General features: G+C 39.4%; 3 protein-coding genes across 4 annotated transcripts; 1 reads left to right on the top strand and 2 right to left on the bottom strand.

Moving 5' to 3' along the window:
• Positions 1-1,875: 1,875 nt before the first annotated feature.
• LOC130749168 (protein MAINTENANCE OF MERISTEMS-like) lies at positions 1,876-5,921 on the bottom strand. Its single transcript, XM_057602477.1, has 6 exons — positions 5,443-5,921; positions 4,744-5,355; positions 3,852-3,995; positions 3,407-3,535; positions 2,578-3,009; positions 1,876-2,462 (listed from the first exon to the last, which is right to left on the bottom strand). Exons 1-6 carry the CDS (start codon positions 5,494-5,496, stop codon positions 2,214-2,216), a joined length of 1,620 nt encoding a protein of 539 aa, XP_057458460.1. The 5' UTR covers positions 5,497-5,921; the 3' UTR covers positions 1,876-2,213.
• A 7,169-nt stretch (positions 5,922-13,090) lies between these two features.
• Positions 13,091-13,603, bottom strand: LOC130748335 (uncharacterized). Its single transcript, XM_057601520.1, has one exon. The coding sequence runs from the start codon at positions 13,580-13,582 to the stop codon at positions 13,091-13,093; it is 492 nt and encodes a 163-aa protein (XP_057457503.1). The 5' UTR covers positions 13,583-13,603.
• A 4,013-nt stretch (positions 13,604-17,616) lies between these two features.
• Positions 17,617-21,590, top strand: LOC130749813 (probable serine/threonine-protein kinase PBL1). Of its 2 annotated transcripts, XM_057603183.1 has the most exons (6): positions 17,617-17,967; positions 18,241-18,268; positions 18,732-19,592; positions 19,794-20,051; positions 20,485-20,604; positions 20,776-21,590. In XM_057603183.1, the coding sequence occupies exons 1-6, from the start codon at positions 17,816-17,818 to the stop codon at positions 21,331-21,333; spliced, it is 1,977 nt and encodes a 658-aa protein (XP_057459166.1). In that variant the 5' UTR covers positions 17,617-17,815; the 3' UTR covers positions 21,334-21,590. The 2 variants fall into 2 exon arrangements, with proteins under 2 accessions (XP_057459166.1, XP_057459167.1); XM_057603184.1 differs by lacking the exon at positions 18,241-18,268 and having other exon boundaries at positions 17,827-17,967.
• Positions 21,591-23,126: the final 1,536 nt, after the last annotated feature.

Raw genomic sequence — 23,126 nt, 5'->3', positions numbered from 1 at the left:
CCTGTAACTTCACTTTATGTGTTTTATTCAAGTGTTTTAGTCTACGAAGACTCATTCGTTAATGAAGAAATTGCTCAATAATTTCCTTTTTCCTTGTCAGGACATACACATTTACATACTCAAAATGGCATTTTTATATACATAATTGTTCATTCACCTCACAAAACAAAGCAGTAAGACATGCAAAAAGTGGATTACCAGAATAGGAGGAGAAAAAAACTAGTACTCTCATTGAATCTCTCAGCATGCAAGTGACAAGAATAGTACTTTTAAACATATCGAAGCTAATAATAAAAACTAGACACCCTGGCTTGATTGAGAGTCGCAATCCAAAAGTGAGTCCAGAAGAAGGACATCAAGATCAATCCTGAAGCAACACCAATAACAGTAAGAAGACACCTAGCTAATAAGCAGCAAGAGAATAAAAACTGCACAGCCAACCAATCTAAACCACTTGTTAGACTCTGCTCCCGCATTGTATTTGGCAAAAATCAAATTAAATTTTCCAGCATAACTTTCCTTACTTCAAAGACATAAGTTAAAGTTTGAAATATTGGCATCAGAACTTGAGGACTGTAATAAGCCGAATCCCAGGCTGCAGTGAAAGTTCATTTTGTCAGGTAATTGTCAAAGAAAACCAGCAACCAGCTAAGCTACTAACAGCTAGTTTCCATAAACTTTTGAATAAACACTTAAAGATATTGAAATTATCCGACAAACACTTGGAATCTTCTGAAAATAGCTTCTAACATAAGTTGAAATCAACTTCTGCACCTTTTCTTTTTTCAAAAAGCTCCCTCATCTATTCCTTTTATAAGCACCAATAACTAACTTTCAAAATCACCCTCAGTTTCCTATCCTTCGTATTTAGTTTATAGAATGAGCTCATTTTTATATAGCCAAATAACACCATTTTGGTCTCACCTACCACATACCTATTTCTGCTGCACCATTTACTCAACACACTTACATAACTTCACGGTTACATCAAAGCTCCAACAAATTCACTTTTAAATTCTTTCCTCTATCCTTTTACCACATCCTGAAGAATCTGGGAAGATTTCAGGAAAGTGGAAAAGCCGCAGCAAGAGAACAAACAGCAACAATAATAACAAGGGTTTTAAAAGCTTATGATAAGTAGTAGTAGACTAGTAGTAGACCATAAAGGTAGCACACATTAAGTTTCTCACTTATCCAACAGAGGCTCAATCAGAAAGGATTGATGGCAACTAACAGAATCACCAAAAAGATAATAATAGCATGTGGGTATGTCAAATTCCAATAGCTGAAATCAGAAATAAAAATAGATAATAAAACAGATTAACAGAACCTTAATAATTAAAATGACACTAAAAAGTATGTAAGTAACAGTATTCATGCAGAGAAAAAATTGAAGCTTGCCTGGGTCAGAGCCTTTCTCAAATCTTCCAATTCAGGGTAGAAATGAACAAACACATCAAGAAGGAAAGCATTTGTGCGAAAGAATGGCGTGAGGAACTAGCAGCAAAAGCGAGCTACATCACAGAGGCAGGGTTCTTCTGTAATTGTTTGGGAATTAGGTTTTGATTTTGTGAATTAAGTTCAGTCATGATTTTTTGTCTTTTGGTAAAAAAATTGCTTACTAAAATTTTAAGTAAATAAAAATGACGGGATGTGGTCTGGCACGGGGGCTAACCCTGTCCCAGCCAGCCGACGTCTTCAGTGATTTGTAAGAGGCCACGGCTAAAAAGCCCCCACTAAAAGTGGGCTGCAAAAGTTAGGGCTAGGATAAGAGACTTGAGGGGCTGTCCCATGGGATAGGGCCAAATTGACAGCTCTAAAAAATGGCCAGTAGTTAGATCAACGTACTGATAAAAAGGAAAGAATAATGCAAAGTTTCTAGTGGCTCTTTGCAAAGCCTCATGATGATCAATGATCATGAAAAGAACTTGTACATATTACAGGACTCCAAATACTTGTGTTTGGAGAAGTACATAAACAATCTGTCTACCTAGCGCAAATATCATGTTTTTGCTTTAAAGAAACCTCCTAAAACAACCCACAAATAAACTGATAGTTTATTTACCTTACAAGTTACACCAAATATATACACTTAGCAGCCCAAAATTCTATGCCTGTCGGGAGAGCAGAAATTATCAATGTGGAGGCTGCAGCTAGACCAAAAGTGACCATGTATCGGATGGTTTGTTTGCCACAACTCTATCTCTAAACAGCTAGGAAGTTTCAGGGTGCAATTCAATTGCATTTGTTTCGAGATCCAAATCATGTCTATCCATTCGGGCCACAAAGTCACTTATTAAAAGTCTCAATGTTCTGTTTTCTTCTCTCAAAAAGTCGCGCTCTTTATTCAACTCAGCGTTCTGTTCTTCAACTTGGGTATTTGAAATCATTAGTTGGCTTATTTTCATCTTCAACACAGCATTTTCCTCTTCTAACAAGACATTTTTCTTCCTTATATCATCCTGTTCATAAAAAAAGTTTCATGATGTTCGACAAATAACTGTGGATATTTCTGTATGATAGAAACTATAGATATGTAACCCATGACAAGATCCAAAGAACAAAACAAAAACTCACATCACAAAAGCTCAATATTGGGGGAGCGTTGTCAACTGTGACATCCTCAGCACTGAACTCTTGCTCTTTGCCTACTTCGTCTGCAATGCTCAAACTTGTGGGGGTGTCCTCCACTATGTGTTTTGCAACATGGAACTCTTCCTCTCTGCCTACGTCATCAACAGTGTTCAAAATTGTGAGTGTCTCCTCCACTATCAACTTTTCACCATTCATTTCCTGCTCTTTATGCACTTTGTCACCAATGCTCAGATTCGGGGGCGTCTCCTCCACTCTCAGCTTTTCAAAATTGTTCTCTTGTTCTCTATTAACTTCACCACTGGTGCTCAACCTTGTGGGGGTGTCCTCCACTACCTGATTTTCAAAATTAACCTCATCCTCTCTATGTACTTCATTAGAGATGCTAAGCTGTGACTCAGAATCCACACCAGAAACCTGCCGATGTACAAGTCTCAATCAATAGAGAGACAAGAACAAACAACCACATTCTTAATCAGCATTGAACTGAGTAGAAAATCTGTAGAAGACTGATATATTTAAACTTTAAACAGAAGATACTCATCTTAAAAGGTCATATATTCCAATAAACTACAAGAATTCATTGCCAACATAAAATGCTTCCCATTCAATTAAACTTCAGTAATGCCACAATAAAACCAGAAAGTTGCTAGTTATCCTCTGAGGTTTGGTTCAATAGAAAATGACTTGACTCAAAAAGTTTTCTATTGCGGGTCGCATGCCCTGACCTTGGAATGGACCAACTTTTCCCTCTTCCTAAATGTTTATGTACCAAAAACAGAGTTAAAAAATAAAAATAAAAGTTATAACTCACGTTAGTTGATGTGCTTGGTGAACAGTTTACTGGCCTTTGAAGCTCTTCGCTGTCACCCTGCAACTGCAGTGCTTCTTTGATTATCCCTATTTGTAGCTCTTCATAAGTAGGTTGGAGTTCCCAAATCACCTGAGACACACATATCCATAATAAAATACAAAGGAATTATAATCCACTTTTCCTTTTACACATAACACCAAAGCAACCGTTATTAAATCAAACACCAAATATATCATCTTCAGATTCAGAGTGAACCGTGAAGGACTCTGTCCAAAAAGAAAGACTTGATACTTCCAATCATTAGATCATCAAGTAAGGGCGGAATATATTATAAATATGGTAAGATGTCAAGAAAGACTTAACTTTTTTCTACCTACCATGTTATACAGGGAGCCAGAACTACAAAGAATAAACACAACATTCAACAAACTAGTACACAAGTTACCTGGTCATCATGCAGATCCTTAAACGTTGAAGTACCTCGTTGCTTTAGGTGAGATTTGCTATCCCATCGACATACACGAGGAAACGTCAAATCGAGATCTTGCAAAAGTGGTCGAGCTATATCAAAATGCTCGTAACACCATGCCTGTTTGCCATAGATAACAAGAAATTAGAACATAAAAACAAGAACACTCTGAGTGTGAATTGGTTTTTTGATAGATACCAAGTTTTTTTTTTTTTCAAAAAACCGATCACAGTCCTCTAACCAATGAATAAATTGCTTCCTTATATGCGCTTTACTTGCAAGACAACGCACACACCACTATATAATCAATCTAAATATTAAAATTATCAAATCAAACAACCTGAAAGAATGAACTGATATGGATAAGAATCTATTTTCATTAATTGATCACATCAATCTTCAAATTTAATTCACCTAAGACATTTGATGTACTAAATTGATCTAACAACATTTTGGAGGACTAGAATTCCAAAAGTGTCAGGACATGACGAAAATCATTACCTCTATTCCATCATTTTTATTGTTTAAGGTTATCCACATAGTTTCTATAACACTAAATCTTTATTTATACCATCACTCATTTCATTTATTCTTTAACAACTTTTCACAATCAAACCACACTAAATGAGAGTATGGATGGGCTATTAAACAAGCCTTGAAATTTTCTTTTTTTTTGGTACATCGGAAAGTTAAATTGCACCCGCCAGAGATTGATCCCTCGACCTCCCCCTCGCCAACCCATATGTCACCCAACTCTTACCACTTGAGCTATCATGCAGGGACATAAATTTTCTAAACAACATAAATTTTGAAACAAAAGTAAAAATCTAAAACAACAAAAGTCATGAAAATAGAGAAAGTAAGTTACTTGGAGAAATACAAGACAACCACCCACATACTGCACATTGTTTTGCTTCCTCTTATCCAGCCATTGACACAGATCTTCAACAACAGCACCACCCCAAGCAAATCCAGAAACACCCTCCAAATCACAGAGAAAATTCAAGTATCTCGAATCCACTTTCGCATCATTGGAAGAAAGAAAAGTCCCAATTGTGTAAAGCAAAAAAGTCCTCACAAAATCATCACTAACAACATCCCCAATTGAATCAAGCCTCGCTTCAAGAGAACCCATCGCCACCTTCCTCTTCCCACGCGCCGCCCCATACACCTCCTCCATTTCAGAAAACGCCTCCTCCTCCGTCAGCACCACAGGGTCCCCCACCACCGGAACCCCCAGAATCAGCGCAACATCCAGCAAGCTCATCGAGATCTCACCTGTGCCCACCGCGAACACTCGCCGCTCGGAATCCCACGCCTCCATCACCTCCGTGAGGAAAACCTTGTTCAGCGTTTGATTCGGAACCGATAGCAAGCTCCCGAAGCCTGTTCGCGAGATGGCGGACCTCTGCTCCGCCGTGAGCCGCTGAACGCGCTTCGTGAAGGAAGTCAGAGAAAATCGCGTCCGGAAAGTTTTCACCTGGAAATAAAGCAAAATTGAGGGACCAGAAATTGAAATTTTAAAAAGTGGAATTCCGTTGTTGTTGGAATTGAAGTGAAGTGTTACCGGTTCTCGAACTTGGGTGAGACCAATGGAAGATAACCTTGTGGATTTTCTCATCGGAACTGGGTTGTTTTCCGGCGCCGGCGGTGGAGAAGAGAAGTGATACGGCGGCGGGAGCAGCTTACATTCCACTACGCTTATGGCTCGATGAGGGTAATGGCAAAGCTTCTCGCAGAAGCTTCAAAATTGGGTGACGTGTCACTTTATATCAAAATTAAAGGCGCCAACTCAAATAATTATTTTAGATTTTGGTTTTTTTTCCTTCTGAATAATGTTAAAAAAATTAATTAGTAAAAGGGGTGAAAACAATTATTTAGCAAATTGGGGTAGTTTTAGACACGTTTTGGATTTGACGTGTATGGGGTTGATTTAATTCGCAACATTGTTTGCGAATCGGTAGGTGCTTTTCAGAGTTTAAAGATTTCCTACAACTGTTGTATTTTATGACATTAGTCTGCCATTTTTCGTAGCTGCACTGTGCTAGCATGCGAAATAAGTTTGCAACCTGAGATCATGAAGTTGCTCATATATTTGTGCTTTGTATTTGTCGATGTGTGGCCAAAATTGTCCAAATTTTTGCTCGGTCCCTAATAAGAATTCTTGTCCAACATGGTACCTTGCTTTTCTAAAACATGTTTCCTTCTTGGCCATCTTTGGTGTTTTTCTTTTGTATTTGTATGAAGTAGAATTTTGTTTAGCATCATTGCTTGCGTTGGTGGGTTTGTTAAACCACCATCGCAATGCTTCTCCTTTTAGTGTCGAGAGAAACAGCCTGCAATTCATAACATCCACTTCCTCTACCAGCATTATTTGCATCAATTCAATGCGTTGTTCGAAGGTTTCCAGATGCTGCTTTGTGTTTGCTTGCTCGTAAAAGGATTCCATGTCAAATTGCTCGACAATTCCTCTCAAATTGGATCCTTCCAATGAATGGCTTATAAACGCTTTTGACTAATCTTTTCAATGAAAAAGGCTTTCGTTGAGAGAACTCAGCTCTTAGCATTACTTTTAAAACTTTCAAAGTTTATGGGCATTCCCCTTGAACGTCTTGGAAAACTTGTCCTTGGATTCACCCTATACATTAAAGTAAGAGGTGGTAGAAAGTTTCTTCACAGAAGACTCCAAATGTTCTTACCCTAATTTGGATTTCGTCTCTTGCCGTGCTCGGTGGCGGAGCTCAGCCGTGGCTCAACTTGAGAGAGTGGTTGTGTTGTCCACAAGCGAAGGGGAAGTACCAGTAGAAGACACTCTGATGCTCAAGTCAGTGAATAAGTCAAAAGGAGAATCCATGAGTCTAAGAAAACTTAGAAATGCTAAGAATAAATAGCATGTTATGTAAGTGGAAGATATAACTTGTATTTATGAGTATATGTTCGGAGTCTCTACAAATGTGTGGGAAGCCCCTTAAGTGGAGTTGTCGTGTTTAAGTAGATATCTCAGCCCTTTAATATGTGGGTCAGACACTTTGCTAGTTGAGTCGGGTAGTTCATTCATGAACCAAGTTGTGTTAGTCGACCATATAGTGTCAGCTTAAGATTATAACTTTGTGAGTCGGTCGCAACTGCGTCAGGTCATATGGCTTTCAGATCGGACCGAAACAACTCTCCTTAAACCTATCAAATTAACAGTTACACTATTTGGTGGAATGTTCACAAACCAAAACTCATTTGAAATTTGAAAAACTCCACTATTGCTCCATAATCGCCACACTAACTCAACAATATTTCGCATCAACTGACAATTATTTGACGCCCGAGGCACTACTGGTCGTTCCACTTGGGTTCTCTCATGAACATGTGGTATATCTTGATTGGTTAAACCTTCAATATGTGCACACTATTTCCCACACCATCAATCTCAAGCTCCATACTTCCCTCCTGCTAAACAAACACATCATCAGCGATATCCACCGCCTCCTCCTCCGTTTGAGATGATGAAGAATTCATCATTTGATTTAGGCTTAATTGCAACTTTGGTCCCCGACGTTTATCAATACCACAATTTTGGTCCCCCACCTAATTTAATTACATGGATGGTCCCCGACGTTGTAGGCCGTGTGCAACGTTAGTCCTACCGTTTATTTCTTAATGGAGGAGGCTTACGTGGACGTCCAATTGGAGAGAGAAAGGAGGTATAAGAAGAGAGGGAAGCACGTGAGTATCACGTGACCCTTATCTGAACCCATTATACCCAAACCCCTGACCTCCCTGGAACGAAGAAGGTAACACGATTTAGATTCCTAGGGTTTCAGATTTGGGTATAATGGGTTTATATAAGGTTCACGTGATACTCACGTGCTTCCCTCTCTCCTCAGATCTCATTTTTCTCTCCAACTAGACGTCCACGTAAGCCTCCTCCATTAAGAAATAAACGGTAGGACTAACGTTGCACACGACCTACAACGTTAGGGACCATCCATGTAATTAAATTAGGTGAGGGACCAAAATCGTGGCATTGGTAAACGTCGGGGACCAAAGTTGCAATTAAGCCTTTGATTTATGGGGCTACATTACATGACTATCAAGATAAATAGACATCTCCTTTACAACCATTATAGCCCATTCCTTTCCATCAATTGACACCACCATGTTACCCAATTCCAACAAAGATTTTGGAGTAACAATCAAAATTCTACCATAATTCAACCTTGACCTCCTAGATGTCGCTTCATCCATGCAAGCGTATGAACCCACGGTGTTTCCCACAACTGCAAAAAAAAAAATATTACTCCATGCCCCCAAAGGCACCTTCCACACCGTAACCCGCACAAGGTGGGTATAGTTACAATTGATAAATCCAAACAGGGTTTCACCAATTCAAATTGTTCCTCTAGAAATTAAAACTGCTTGCTTAAGATAGAGTGAACTACATTTCTTACCGTGACTGAAACTTCTCGACCACTTCTTTTGCACCCAAAGGCTTAATATCAAACGGCGCTAGGCCAGGTGTAGTGTAGAACACTTTAAGACTCTCAAACCCTTGAGTTACGTTGTACATCATTGTGACGGAACATCTCTCGACCCATGCCCTCTCCTTCACCTTTATCACGTGGTCTACTCAATTCACACCTTGTTCTTGTTAACCTTTTGTCTGCTCATCGGTCCGCTTCTTTCCAAATCAATAGGACGCCACTATCTCCCTCTAACTTCATACATCAGCCCATTATTTCTGACATGATTAATCGCTTGCAGTAATCTCCTTACTCTTTGAAACATTGCTTTTTTAACGTCCAAATATGATCCTTCCAACCTCCTACCATTGAATTTCCTAATAGAATTCTATGCCTTCTCGTTCGAACCATATCGCACAAACCCGAACTTGAAACAACTTCCCAATTTTCTTTTTTGTTGTAAATAAACATCCTGCAACCTTCCAAATTTTGAAAATGTGGTCGCGACCTTCGCCTCGTTGGCTCTCTACGCCAATCCATCAATGAATACAATGCACATGTCCTACATGCTCTTCTATACCTGTCCCACGTACTTTCTCTATTACTATTCTTCTTGTTTTCTCCTAGCTTCAAACTTCTCCCATCCTTTCCACGATCGATATGTTTCCTTTCCTCCGGCTATCTCACTTGCAATTTTAGCACCTGCTAGTTCTTCGTCGCTCGACGTTTCGGGCAAAAAGCCATAACAGAGCTTATCAGAGCCATTCAAGATTAATTTTTAAATTATAATACTTTATATTTATATATTAAATTTAAAAATTGTTCATTCAAAAAATTATACTTTAATATCTAAATATTAAATTTATCTATTTCATTTTTAATCTATATTATAAACTATATTTAAAATAATTGTTGCAAATTTCATTTTCAGTATTTTCAAACGTGCATTGCACGTACTACAATACTTGTTACTAATAATTCCTAAGTATACCATCAGATTATAGACCCCACATTTGGTAGGTAACTAGGAGATTTTAGATATCTTTTATATTTATATACTTTATGTTTTATATATAAAGAAAATATAAAAAAAATCATAGTTTCTTATTTAAGTAAAAAGTGCACCAGCATAAAAGAGTTATCATTATTTTGAATGAGGTAAATTATGTGCGTATTTCTGAAGGAAATATTTTCCATGACCATTATTGATAATGAAATACCCTATATATACAACTTACCTAGTTGACTAACAATAAATATTAAACCCTAATTACAGGCGTAATTACAAAGAGAATAAATAATATCCTATTCTATCACACCCCCGCAGTCGAAGCGGGAGGTTCACCGACGCTGAGACTGGAACGAAAATCATCAAAAAGAAGCCGAGGTAGGCCCTTGGTGAAAATGTCCGCAATCTGATGACGGGAAGGAACATGAAGGACGCGAGCCTGGCCACGCGCGACCTTTTCCCGAACAAAATGGATATCCATCTCAATATGTTTGGTACGCTGATGGTGCACTGGATTCCCAGAGAGGTAGATGGCACTAACATTGTCACAGTGGACCAATGTTGCCTGAGAGAGAGGAAAATGAAGCTCCAGAAGTAAATTGCGGATCCAGCAGGACTCGGAGACAACATTAGCAACACCGCGATATTCAGCTTCAGCACTAGAGCGAGAGAGAGTGGGTTGCCGCTTGGAGGACCAAGATATGAGATTGTCACCGAGGAAAACACAATAACCAGAAGTGGAGCGTATGGTGTCAGGATAGCCCCCCCAGTCAGCATCAGTGTAAGAAACAAGCTTTTCAACCGGGGAGGGATACAAATGTAGCCCATAAGTCAATGTGCCACGAACATAGCGGAGAACCCGCTTGAGGGCAAGCATGTGCTCGGTGTGGGGTGCATGCATATGTAAGCAAACCTGCTGAACAGCATAGGAAATGTCAGGACGAGTAAATGTGAGGTACTGTAGGGCACCAGCAAGGCTCCAATATAGGGAGGCATCCTCACAAGGAGTCCCAGAGGAAGAACTGAGCTTCTGCTTGGTGTCAACCGGTGTAGCAGAAGGGTTGCATGAGGCCATGCCGGTGCGAGCAATAATCTCAGTAGCATAAGTGCTCTGACTGAGGAAAAGGCCACCTGCATGTCTAGTGACAGCGATGCCAAGAAAGTAACTCAGAGGACCGAGATCCTTCATAGCAAACTCGGATGCAAGAAGTGCCATAAAGGATTTGCGGAGATCATGCGATGATGCAACCAGGATGATGTCATCAACATAGAGAAGTATGTAGGCAATATCAGAACCCTGCCGGAAGATGAAAAGAGAATGATCTGAAGTGCTGTGCCGGAATCCAATAGAGGAAACATAATCAGCAAATCGCTGATACCAAGCACGAGGCGCCTGTTTCAGACCATAAAGGGACTTCTTCAGACGGCAGACATAGTCCGGGTGGTGAGGGTCGCGGAAACCCAAAGGCTGATGCATGTAGACAGTCTCATGGAGATCACCATGCAGGAAAGCATTCTGGACATCCAACTGATGTATGGGCCAAGATCTGGAGAGAGCAATGCTGAGAACTGTCCGGATGGTAGCCGGTTTCACCACGGGGCTGAATGTCTCATCACAATCCACACCTGCAATCTGAGACCTGCCATCACCTACAAGACGAGCCTTATACCGCTAAAACAAACCATTAGACTGCTTTTTATGGCGAAAAATCCACATGCAACGAATAACATTAACATCACAAGGACGGGGAACCAACTCCCACGTATTATTTCTAATAAGAGCATTAAATTCAGACTGCAAAGCGGACTTCCAATTTGGATCGGATAAGGCTTGTTTTGGGTTACGAGGCAAGGGTGAGATGGACGGGTCATCAATAGAGACCGAAAGACTAAAAGGCTTTTTAGGTTTGGAAATGTCGTGCATGCTACGGGTAGTCATGGTCCGTACGGGTGGTGCAGGAGGGACCGGAGGCAAGGGCAAAGGTGAGGAAGAAGCGCGGTAGGGGAGACGGGAGCCGATAAGGGAGGCGAAGAATCAGTGGGACTCGACGGCTGGACCGGAGGGTCAGGTGGGCGGGAGGATACGGTTTGCCAATGGTGGATCAAGGAAGGAGGGAGGTCCTCGGTGAAACACTCATAAGAAGGGGCAGGAGTCAAGGATAGGTCAGCAAAGGGAAATCGGGTTTCATCAAAAATGACATGCCGCGATATTAAAATTTTTCTGTGTGACAAATCATAACATTTATAACCTCTGTGATTCATCGGATACCCTAGAAAAACACACGGAGTCGATCGTGGTTGCAATTTGTTTATTGTAGCGGAAGGAAATAGAGGAAAACATAGACAACCAAAGACACGTAAGTGGGAGTAGGAAGGGTCGCGATGATACAACAGCTGAGTAGGAGAATCATTCTGAAGAGTCTTGCGTGGCAAAATGTTCAGAAGATATTTTGCCATTTGAAGGGCATGAGGCCAAAATGAAGGAGGAACTGACGAATGAGCGAGGAGGGTGCGGATCATGTTGTTAATGGTGCGAATTTTCCGTTCTGCTTTGCCGTTTTGAGAAGAAGTGTGAGGGCAAGAGAAGCGAAAAGTAAGGCCATTAGCATCACAATACCGATGAAAGGATTCATTGTCATATTCACGTCCATTATCACATTGAAGACATTTAATATTTGCTGAAAATTGTGTTTTAATAAGTGTAGCAAGAGTAGTAAACATTTCATAAACCTGAGATTTCTTGCTAATCGGAAACGTCCATAAAAAATCAGTGTGATCATCCAAAAACAAAACGTAATAACGATGACCAGCAGTACTTAAAACAGGAGACGTCCATAAATCACTATGCAAAATATCAAATGGTAAATCAAAGTAATAGTTGCAGATGAACTAAAAGGCAACCGGACATGTTTGCCTAAAACACAAGAGTCACAAACAGAACTAGAACGCGAAGGTTCACAAAAAATAAGTTTATTATTCCTAAGATGGTTTAAAGCTGAGGAAGCTGGATGACCAAGTCGATTGTGCCAGACACTAGAAGCAAGACCAGCAAAGGGAGAGGAACGAGTGACTGGGTAGAGGTCGCCGAGGCTGTTACATCTCAGGAGAGGCATCCCCGTCTTGAAGTCAGACACCGAGAATCCAAATGGATCAAAAGAAACAGAAACATTATTGTCAGTAGTGAGTTGTCGCACAGAAATTAAGTTTTTAATAATTCGCGGAGTGTGCAAGACATGATTGAGTGCTAAAGGTTTGTGAGGGGTAGGAATAGAAGTGTATCCTGAACCCTGAATTGGAATGCCCTGACCACTACCAACTATCAGTTTCTGATTTAAATGACTTAAATTAGAATAAGACGTGAGAGTACCTTGAGATGCCGCAGTATGGGACGAGGCGCCAGTGTCCATGTACCACGTGGTGTCTGGAGGAGTCAAGGACATGGTGTGCATGGCAGCAGCGATATCAGTGGGTGCTGGAGAAGCAGTAGCGGTGTAGGCCTGAGGACGCGGACCTAAAACGCCGGGTTGCTGCGGAACACCCATGGGACGCGACCACTGAGATGTGGGGTAAGGACAAGGAGGCATGCCCCAAGGGGAAGGAGCCCAACCAGGGGGAGGAGCCCAACCCCATGGATTCCAGGATGCCTGCGGTGGTGGGCGCCAGGGTGGAGGAGATGCAGCAGAGGAACCAGAGGAGCCAGATGATCCAGGATAACGGGAGCCACCTTTCTTCCTAGGTTTACCAGAACCACCCTAATAATTGCGATTTTGCCCTGACCCATAACGATGGTTGGAGTGGCCCTGATCGCTGCGGTAGGTGGGGCGCTGCTGAGAGGAGTCAACGGAGGCCGGTGGAGGGGAAGCAGAGGTGTGCAAAGCAGTCTGAGAGGCCGGACCTGACATCCTGGCGAGACCAGATTCCTCTAGAATCAACATGGAGCGGACCTTGAGGAAAGGAGGCAAAGGCTCACTCTGACGGATCAGGGTGGCAACACCACGGAAAGGCTCAGTGAGACCAGAGACCAACTGGAGAATAAGACGATGATCACTAACAGGGGCACCAACATTCCTCAACTGATCAGAGATATGTTTCAGACGTTGACAATAGGCCGAAACATTAGGAAAATCCTCCATGCGAGTGGAGATGAAATCCTGGTCGAGGGCGACAGCACGGGAGTTCTGATTGTCCTCAAACATAGAAGCGATACGGTTCCAAGTAGCCATAGCAGTAGAACCTTTCTCCATAACAGTGGAGAGAAGGTCAAAGGAGATGGTGGAATAAATCCACTGTTTGACAGTAGAGTCAAGAGTAGCCCACCGGGCATAGGAAGCATCGGTGCGCGCAGGAGGCTCCATGTCAGCTTGAGGAATGATGTGGTGGAGCACCTGAGTGGCGTGAGCATGAGTTTCAAACAATTCAGCCCACATAGCATAATGATCTTTGTCGATCTCGAGTTTGAAAGGAATGTTGTTTTTGATATTAGTGACAGCAAGGGCCGGATGAAAATCTGGCTTGGGAGAGGAGGCCGACGGCGCTGTGGGCGTAGGGACCATAGTGGTGTCGCCGGTTGGAGAGCCAGTGGTCGAGTCTGAGGTAGCCATAGGAATTGCAAAACAAAATAATTAAACAAAAACTAAAAGAAAATAAATTTTGTTTTTTTTTTTTTGTTGGCTGTGCGGTTGGACCGGGTGGGATTGAACCGGACCGGTCTGGTCAAACCGGTTGCTGGCGAACCGGAAGCAATAGGCAGACCCGAAAATGAGTTGGGTCGGATCTGCTTGGGAGATCCAGCCCGGGTTGCAGGAGGTGGCAAACCCTAGGAGCGGCGGCGCGGGTCCGTTGTGAGAGAAAGGAGGCGCGCGGGAGGGGCCGGCGGTCGACGGGCAGGCGTCGGCGGGCGGTGGCGTGGCGGTGCGAACGAACGTGGTGGCGTTCTGGACGTTCGGCTGGCGGGTGGCTGTGGTTCGCTGGGAACGAACAAGAAGGAGCGACGACGTCGTGGAGGGGCGCGATGGCTGGTGTGTCCGGCGGCGCGAAGGAGGAGGCGGCGACGACGGCTGCACTTGGAGGGAGCGGCGGCGGCTGTTGATGAGAGAGAGGTAGAGGAAGGGAAAAAGAAAACTAGGTCAGATAGAGAGGGATCTGAACCTGCTCTGATACCATGAAGGAAATATTTTCCATGACCATTATTGATAATGAAATACCCTATATATACAACTTACCTAGTTGACTAACAATAAATATTAAACCCTAATTACAGGCGTAATTACAAAGAGAATAAATAATATGTCACACACACATATATATATATATATTATATCTTTTACTTTTGTAGTCTTTTAAAATTTAATATATAATTAAATTAATTTTTAGTTTAATTATTTTTGAATAAAAACTATCTCCCTTAATTATTTCGATTAGAATTTTAATAGTATGAATATTTTTTCATTTTATCAAACAATCACATCACAATGATATATTCAAAGTTGAAATCCAAGTAGATTAAAAAAAAAACATTTGAATAAGCTTAAAGTTTTTTTTTTTTTGAAACTAAATTTAAAGTTTTATATAAGGTAACATGTTTAGAAATAAGAATAATACCAATGATATAAATGTTATTATATATTTTTCTAAGTAGATCAGTTTATTGGGTCTAAAAGTTTTTTTAAATGGTGTTAAATATGGTCTTTATAATTAAATAAGTCAAACCAGACCTAGTCCTGATATATATTAGGTCTCATGAGGAAATAATACTTTTTTTTGTTACAAGAGGAAAACTCTAATTATATATTTTTTAAAATAGATAAATTTGTGTGGGTCTAAAAGTTTTTTAAATGATTATGCATATGGTATTATTAATTAATTAAGTCAAATTTAACAGCTAGTGATATATATTAGTTCATAAACTCTCACAAGAAATATAACATATTTTTAGACATGTAGAGTTCCCACATTCAGCAAAGAATTCAAGTTTTATTCAAAAGAAATAAAAAATATTCAATTATCCTTATAAACAAAAAAATTGATTTGAAAACCTACCCTCTTCAAACTTTGAATTAATAAATTGCAAATAATATTACGATAACAACTTAGAAAGGTTTTTCCTTTTCTAGGGTTTTTCTCACTGGGTTTTCCTTAGAAAGGTTTTAACGAGGCTTCACTCCCAAGCTTTGGCTCCCCCATGTTTTAACCAGTTGAATTTGGCTGTGTTTGCTCTAGCATGAGAGGAGTGTTCTCATGGTATACTCTTAATCAATATATGATTTTTGTTGTCAAAAAAGAAAAAGCAATATTTTTTTTTTTGGTTACAAGTAGGGGTGGAAATAAGCCAAGCTTTGCGTGGCCCAAGCGTGGCCTGCATTGTGTTTTCATGGCCCAAGCCTGGCTTGTGGCCTGTCAACAAGCCAAATTTTAAGGCTTGGCTTAGCTTATCCAGGGCCGGCCCAAGGGCCAAGCGACCCAAACAAGGGCTTTAGGCCTCCAAAAAAACTAAATTTTACTAAGTAAAAAAAGGCTTCATATTTTTGTAAATAAGGCCTCAAATAAAAAGAAAATGCTCCATATTTTTGTAAATAAGACATGTTAAATAAAAAAAGTTAAATAAAAAGTCATCACTTTAAAGTTCGCTTGAGGCCTCATTTAGTGTTGGGCCAGTCCTGGGCTTATCCTAAAGTCTGGCTTGGCCTACAAGCCTACTTAAAAGCCTATTTATCTAAAACGGTGGTGGTCGTGACTCACGGTTGTGGAGAACAGACGGACTTTGGGCGCCGCAGTGGTGGCTGATTGAGGCCGCCGGCATGGGTGCTTGCCTGCTGTTGTTGTGCCTCATGTGCTATGCTAAAATTCTAAAAGACTTCTAATCTATGTTAGAGACTTAGGGTTTTATGTTTTATACAAAATAAAGTAAACATCAGTTTAAAAAAACAATATACTATATTATTAATATTATATTTATTTATAATATTAATAAAAATAATTGATAAACAAGCCGGCCTATCAAGCCAAATAGGCTTTTATGATAGCTTAGACTTGGCCTTTTTAGTTAATTAAGCCTTTTAAAAAGCCTAAACCCAGCTTTTTTAATAAACGAGTCAAGTCAAGGCAAGCCTCTGACGAGCCAAGCCACAAGCCCCTGTTAGGCCGCCTGACTTATTTCCACCCCTAATTACAAGAAGAGGAATGATACTTAAAGCAATATTTTGCAAGCATAGGATAATATTAAAACAAATTCAACACAAATTTATTATTATTTCTGTCTTGATACTTTAATTCCTTATGCCTAATAATTACTTTTTTTTTTACGGTTATGCCTAATAATTACTAACAATATATAGAAAGCACATATCAAATATTAAAAATTTCTTATTTAAGTAAAAAATTCACCATCATAGACTCAAATATCTTAGAGTCATGTAACCAAAAATTATCTTAGAGTCAAATTTCTTTTACTTTGGTAATATATCTCTTTTAAACTTTGATATTAAATTAAATAATATTTTTATTTAAATATATTTTTAAACAAAATACTATTTCCCTTAATTATTTTAATCAATGTTCAAACATTTTTTATTTAATATAATAAATTATATATAACTTTCAAATAAAATAATTTTTTATCAATTGATTTTTTTTTCAATATTTCACAAAAATTAACACTTTAAAAGATACGTTTTCAATATTGTAAATTTAATAATAATAATAATTTTTATCTACTAAAATATATTGAAACATTTTATTTTAATTTTTTTACATTTGACCAACATCTAAATTAATACTTGTAACAAAAAAAATTAATACTCTACGTACTTGCTAGTGAAAATGGGAATCTAAAACGAATTCAAACTTTGTTCATTATTCCCATTCAAACATCCTCTTAAGGCATAAGCATACCACCATTCCACCAATAAAGAAATTAGTCAAAATTCAAACCAAGGTATAATAGAACTCTGTATCTGGAATGTTACTAATACAAAGGGCTTTGATTATTTTATGCTCACACAACAAAACTGGCAACTTTATTAATTAATACATAAAATTTGTGAAATCCTTCTACAAATTCTCTCATCACTTTTTAAATAAACTATAAAAATATAAATACATATAGTATCTTAAAAACATAAAAAAAAAAGTTTAATGCAGTCAAGGTAATATAAAACTCATTCAAGTAGTTTAGCCGTTGGATCAATGAGCTCAAATAAACTCAAAATCTGAGCCATTCAATTTTAATGAAACAGCATTGACTGGAAATTCAGTATTCATCATCAGGCACATACATGGTTAGAGGACAGAGTAGGGAAAAATGGGTCAAAGAGTTTCCATTTTTGTGTGTGTGCTTGGATTATGGTAATGATTAATAAAAAATACTTTAATAAGTAAATTCAAAAGAGAGAATCCTTGATCCTGCATAAAGATTTTTGGTCTGATGCTTTCCATAAGAGTCTTATTTCTCATGATACTGTTCAACATGTTCCCAAATAATGCTCTTTCCTCTTCCTCTTGCAAAAAGAACATACCTTCCTAATCTGTTTCTTTCTTTGCCTTTAAAAGGGGCTTTTTGTGCTCCACCCAGAACCACAAGCTACAGTGTTTGCTCATTTTGCATGTGCTGCTGCTACCTGCTATCTTACAGGTTTGACATAGTTCCTTCATTTGGGTTTTATATTCATATGATTTGAGCATTATTTTGTTTATCATGTGTTTGTTTTTGCTGGTTTTTATATCTTGAAAACTCTGGCTTGATTGTAGTTTGATGCATTTTCCAGTTTCATTCTTTTTGTGGTTGAAGCTGGGGGGGTCCAGGGGAATTCTTGGAGTTTTGTTAAACTAAATGAAATGAATTTCTTTTGTCATATTCTAATTTTATTTTCTTTGTTTATTTTGATGATTCCTGATGGGGTTGAAGCTGGTGGGTCCAGGGGAAATTCTTGGAGGTTTGTTAAACTAAATGAAATGAATTTCTTTGGTGATATTCTAATTTTATTTTCCTGTTGTTCAATGTGTGAGAATTCATGGGTGCATGGAGCTCATGACCAAGAAGCCATTTTGGTTCATTAGCAAGAAGCCATTTTGCCCAATTGTATTTTGCTATATTTGTTGTGAAATTTGAGAAATGACTTAATAAAAATGAAGTAATTTATTGTTCTGTTTTTGAGAATGTGATGGAACAATGTAAAATTGATCAGTTTTCCAGTAATGATTATTTCTAGTGTTTCATTTACATTTAATTTGGGAGCCATTAGTAAAAATAAATATTTGACCATGAGGTCTTAATAATAACTGTGACCAAGATTTGTGAGAGGAATGAAAAGATAAATGGGAATGAAAAAGAGGGAAAAGGGACTATTTTTCTAACATGAGTTTGTCTAAGCTTTTTTTATCCTTTTGTTGTTGCAGCATTTAAACAGTTTTGTATTCGAGATGGGGTGTTTTACTATCTTGAAGAGCAAGAAAAAATTGTTTGACCGAATTATTCGGTCAAAACGTGTCAATCATAATGAGCATGGAGCTGCAGTACTGCCTGGATCTCAAACTCAAACCCGATCATTGCAGTCGGCACCTCCTAGTTTTAAGACTAAAGTGAAATCCATTCACCCTCTTAATAAAGTTTTCAACAGCAAGTCGCGGGCTTTATCTGCTCCATCGGCTCTTGATTCTGCAGAACAGAATGCTTTTGCTTCAACTGAGCATGAGGAACATGAAGAGTCAAAACACCGAGTAATACCAGGGAAGGAGCCGCGTTCACCTGGTCCACAACCTTTACCTCTTCCATCTCCTCAGGGTGGTGGAGCATTGAAGGTTATTATCAGCCTTAAGCCAGGGTTGGTTAATGGCCCTCTATATGCTTCTGGAGCTCTTAATTCTGCAGAACAAGATGCTTTGGTCTCAGTTGAGTTTGAGGAACAAGCTGAGTCGAATAACAGAGCTGGAACGATGAAGGAGCAGCGTTCATCTAGTCCACGGCCTTTACCTCTTCCACATCCTAAGGGTGGTGGTGCATTGAAGACTACTCGCAGCTTTAAGCCCGAAAAAGTTAGTGGTCCTTCACATGCTTCTAGACCTGTGCCCCTTCCATCTACCGGGTTGCTTAATTACTTTCGGTATGAGGAAATTGCTGCTGCTTGCCACAATTTTTCTTCAGATCAATGTATCTCAGAATGTCTTTCTGCTAGCATATATAAAGCTTCCTTTCATAACGATGCTTTAAGCCCAAAGAAGTTTGAAGCCACTGTGACCCGTCTTCGCCCACCAACTCTGGTAATTTGCTTCACATTGCATTACTTTGATCTATTGATCTTTTCTTGCCTAGTAAATGATGTTTGGTAATCCTAATAGCTAATGCTTCCTAACCAAATATTTAAGAGATGTATAGAATTCAATGTTTTATGCACTCTTTGATATGAGATATGTTGAACTTTCTGACAAGCTCTACATATTTGTTGTCATCTATTCTTCTAGGGCTTCAGGGAATTCATAACTGAGGTCAGTAATCTTGCATCTTTGCAACATCCAAACCTCTGTAAATTGCTAGGATTTCATGCCCGCGACATATCCGAACCAAAGATGTTGGTTTATGAGAGGCTATGCCATGGGAGCTTGGACAGCTTGTTGTTTGGGAAATCTGATGGCTCTTCAATTGATTGGAACATAAGAATGAAGATTGCCTTATGTGCTGCAAAAGGTCTTACTTTCTTGCATGAAGAAGGGCCTTTCCAGGTGATGAACTATTTGTAGGTTAATTTGCTGTATAACATATATTTTGGTGGTTGTAAGTGTGAGTCTAGGGTTCCACATTACTCAATGCCTTAAGACTTTAGGTAAAGATGTGGTGTCAGGTTCACTTTGTGGTCTTCAATGTTGACCTATTAGTGCATGTTCTCCTGCTTCAGGCTCCTCCTGTCTCCCCAACATATATGAACATTCAATACTGAAGCAGCCTCATGTCATCATGTCTTCCTTTATTTTCCATATTTGCATGTGTTTAGACCTCATTAAGTGAGTGCCATTGGACATGAGTTATTGTGTATTTCTCAATATGGATTGAACAATTATAGGCTGAGTAGATATTTTGAATGTTACATTAGTACATCAGATTTCAATTGAATGGGATGTTTCTATCTTTGCTGATATATCTCCATAACTCATGCAGGCAATGTATAATGAATTCTCAACCGCTAATATACAAATTGACAAAGATTTCAGTGCAAAGCTCTCAGAATATGGTTGTGTTGGACATGTTCCTGAAAAAGAGTTTTCAAAGAGTTCATCTGTAAGTTCTTTGACTCAAAAGTGCATTGTGTCTCTTGTTATATGAAAATTTATATAATATTTTCTACCCTTCGTGTATCTCCTTATCCAGCAGTATCAAGATCCTCTCATGTGAAAACTTCATATGACACTGACATTTTGAAATTATGTGTCTATTTCTCTCTTCATACAGGCTGTTGGAAAACTTCCAGTGGAGACATTGGAGAGAGGAATGCTCACTCCAAAGAGCAATGTGTGGAGTTTTGGAATTGTTCTTCTGGAGCTACTTACAGGCAGAAAGAATCTTGATAGCCACTATCCCAAGGAAGAGAGGAACTTAGTCAAGTGGTGCCGGCCTTTCCTGTCAGACGATTTCCGACTCTCGCTGATCATGGATCCTCAACTTAAAGGCCAGTTTCCATCCAAAGCAGCAAGGACAGTAGCTGACATTGCACAGAGATGCCTCCAAAAGGATCCATCAGAGAGACCCACCATGAGAAGCATTGTGGAGCATCTGAAAATGATACAGGACATGAAGTACTCTTGTTGGCACCCACTGCAAGAACCATCAGCTGCTATATCTAAGAAACAAATGTCAAAATCACCAAGTCTTAATGGTGTTTCATATCAGGCACCTGGAATGAGTCTCTCTCTACCACAATCATCCATTGCTGAAACAACTTTCTCACCTCCAAGATGCTGTGCTGTGCCCATCCTGCTTCCTCCTCCTCGCTTGCCAGAGGAGCTTTAATATTCAGGATATTAGGAGTTCACCATCCTCAGAATCTAGACAGCTAGTGTTGAAGGATATTATTGTTTTATTTATCTATTATCATTAGTATTATTGGCAATACAAATTTATAGGAGATAGATTTTGTGGTTCTTTAACCTTCCCATTCCATCTCTCTATAATGATGAGAAGATGCTCAAGTGTAGATATTGCAAAGTCAGTCATTCTGGGTTCAACTAGTCAAACTATTTAATAAAAAAGTATCTGGTCTTAAACAATCAAGTGTGATTCTCTTTCATTTCATCTTCACCAATTTTTCGAACAACCAAGTGGAAGGCTAAAATGTGATGTGATCTAAGTTTTTTGATTTTATTCACATTACATTTTTTCTTTGATTTCATTTTCACCCACTTTGAGGCAGAAAGATTCAGCAATTAAAGCATCACATACAAAATGTAAGTGGATGAGTGTTACTAGCAATAGAGAAAGAAAAAAAAAAGTAATATCGGAAAGTTAAATTGCACCCACCAGGGATTGATCCCTGAACCTACCTCTTCCTAACTCATATGTCATCCAGCTCTTACCACTTGAGCTATTATTCGACAACGCAAGAAACAAGTTAATTTCAAACACTCCCAACATGTTCATCAAGAATCATACAGTGACAACCAAATTAAAGTCAACATATTTTCCCCTTGAATAAGAAATGAGAAGGACCCTGGTCAGCTCCCTCTTTTGGACCAAACTACTCTCACTTGCTCCGTCTCTGCATGACACGACAAGCAGCACTGTGGATAGGAAAAGGTAAAGGGGAAACTAAAGGCACCCTTTCTTCCCCATTTCCATTTTTTCGAAAGGACTAAAATCCACTCTCTATAATAAAAGAGAGTCCTCTCATTCTAATCAATGAGATACCCCTCAACAAAACTTACTATTTCACTAAGCCACATTAGCATTTAAAAAAAACTTTTGAATTGATTAATATGAATCATCACATTCTCTCCTATGTAATTTTAAGGGTGTCAGGAGTGTGTCTTTAAAAGAGCGTGTTACTAATATTTTGCAAATGAAAAATTATATGAATCGGTTATTCAATGATCCTTCTATATTGAAAATTCTTATTGGTGTTTGATTTTAATCATTTTTGTAGTCTTAGGTAGCGTTTGGCCCGACTTATTTTTTACTTTTAAATTACTTTTAAGAAAAGTTGAGCCAAACACACTTGATAATAAGCTCTTAAAAAATAAGTTACTTATTCTTTTACAAAGAAAATATGAAAAAGTGACTTTTAAGTAAAAAGTTAAATGAGGGAGCTTTTTTCAAATAAGCCGTAGAGAGATCACCTCCACCCTCTACCACAACCACCACTTCTACCATCACCTCCACCACAACCATCCACCACCACCACGACCACCACCTCCATCGCCGCCACCACCACCACCGTCGTCGTCATCGTCGCCATTGCCACCACCACCATCACATCCACTACTACCGCCACCCTCCACCACCACCACCTCTACCATCACCTCCACCATAACTGTCCACCACCACCATCGTTGCCACCTCCACGACAACCCTCACCACCACCACCACCACCTCCATTGCCACCACCACCACCATATTCATTGTCACTACCACAATCACCCCACTGTTACCACCACCCTCCATCCTCCACCACCATCATCATCACCACCTCTACTATCAACTCCACCACAATCGTTCACCACCACCCTCCACCGTCATCACCACCACCACCATCTCTACCATCACAACCGTTCACCACAACCATTACCACCGCCATCACCTCCATTGCC

Source organism: Lotus japonicus, chromosome 3 (assembly GCF_012489685.1).
Source record: "Lotus japonicus ecotype B-129 chromosome 3, LjGifu_v1.2".
NCBI classification, from domain to species: Eukaryota; Viridiplantae; Streptophyta; class Magnoliopsida; order Fabales; family Fabaceae; genus Lotus; species Lotus japonicus.
The sequence above is the reverse complement of the archived record's forward strand: the minus strand, read 5'-3'. Positions and strand labels throughout refer to the sequence as shown.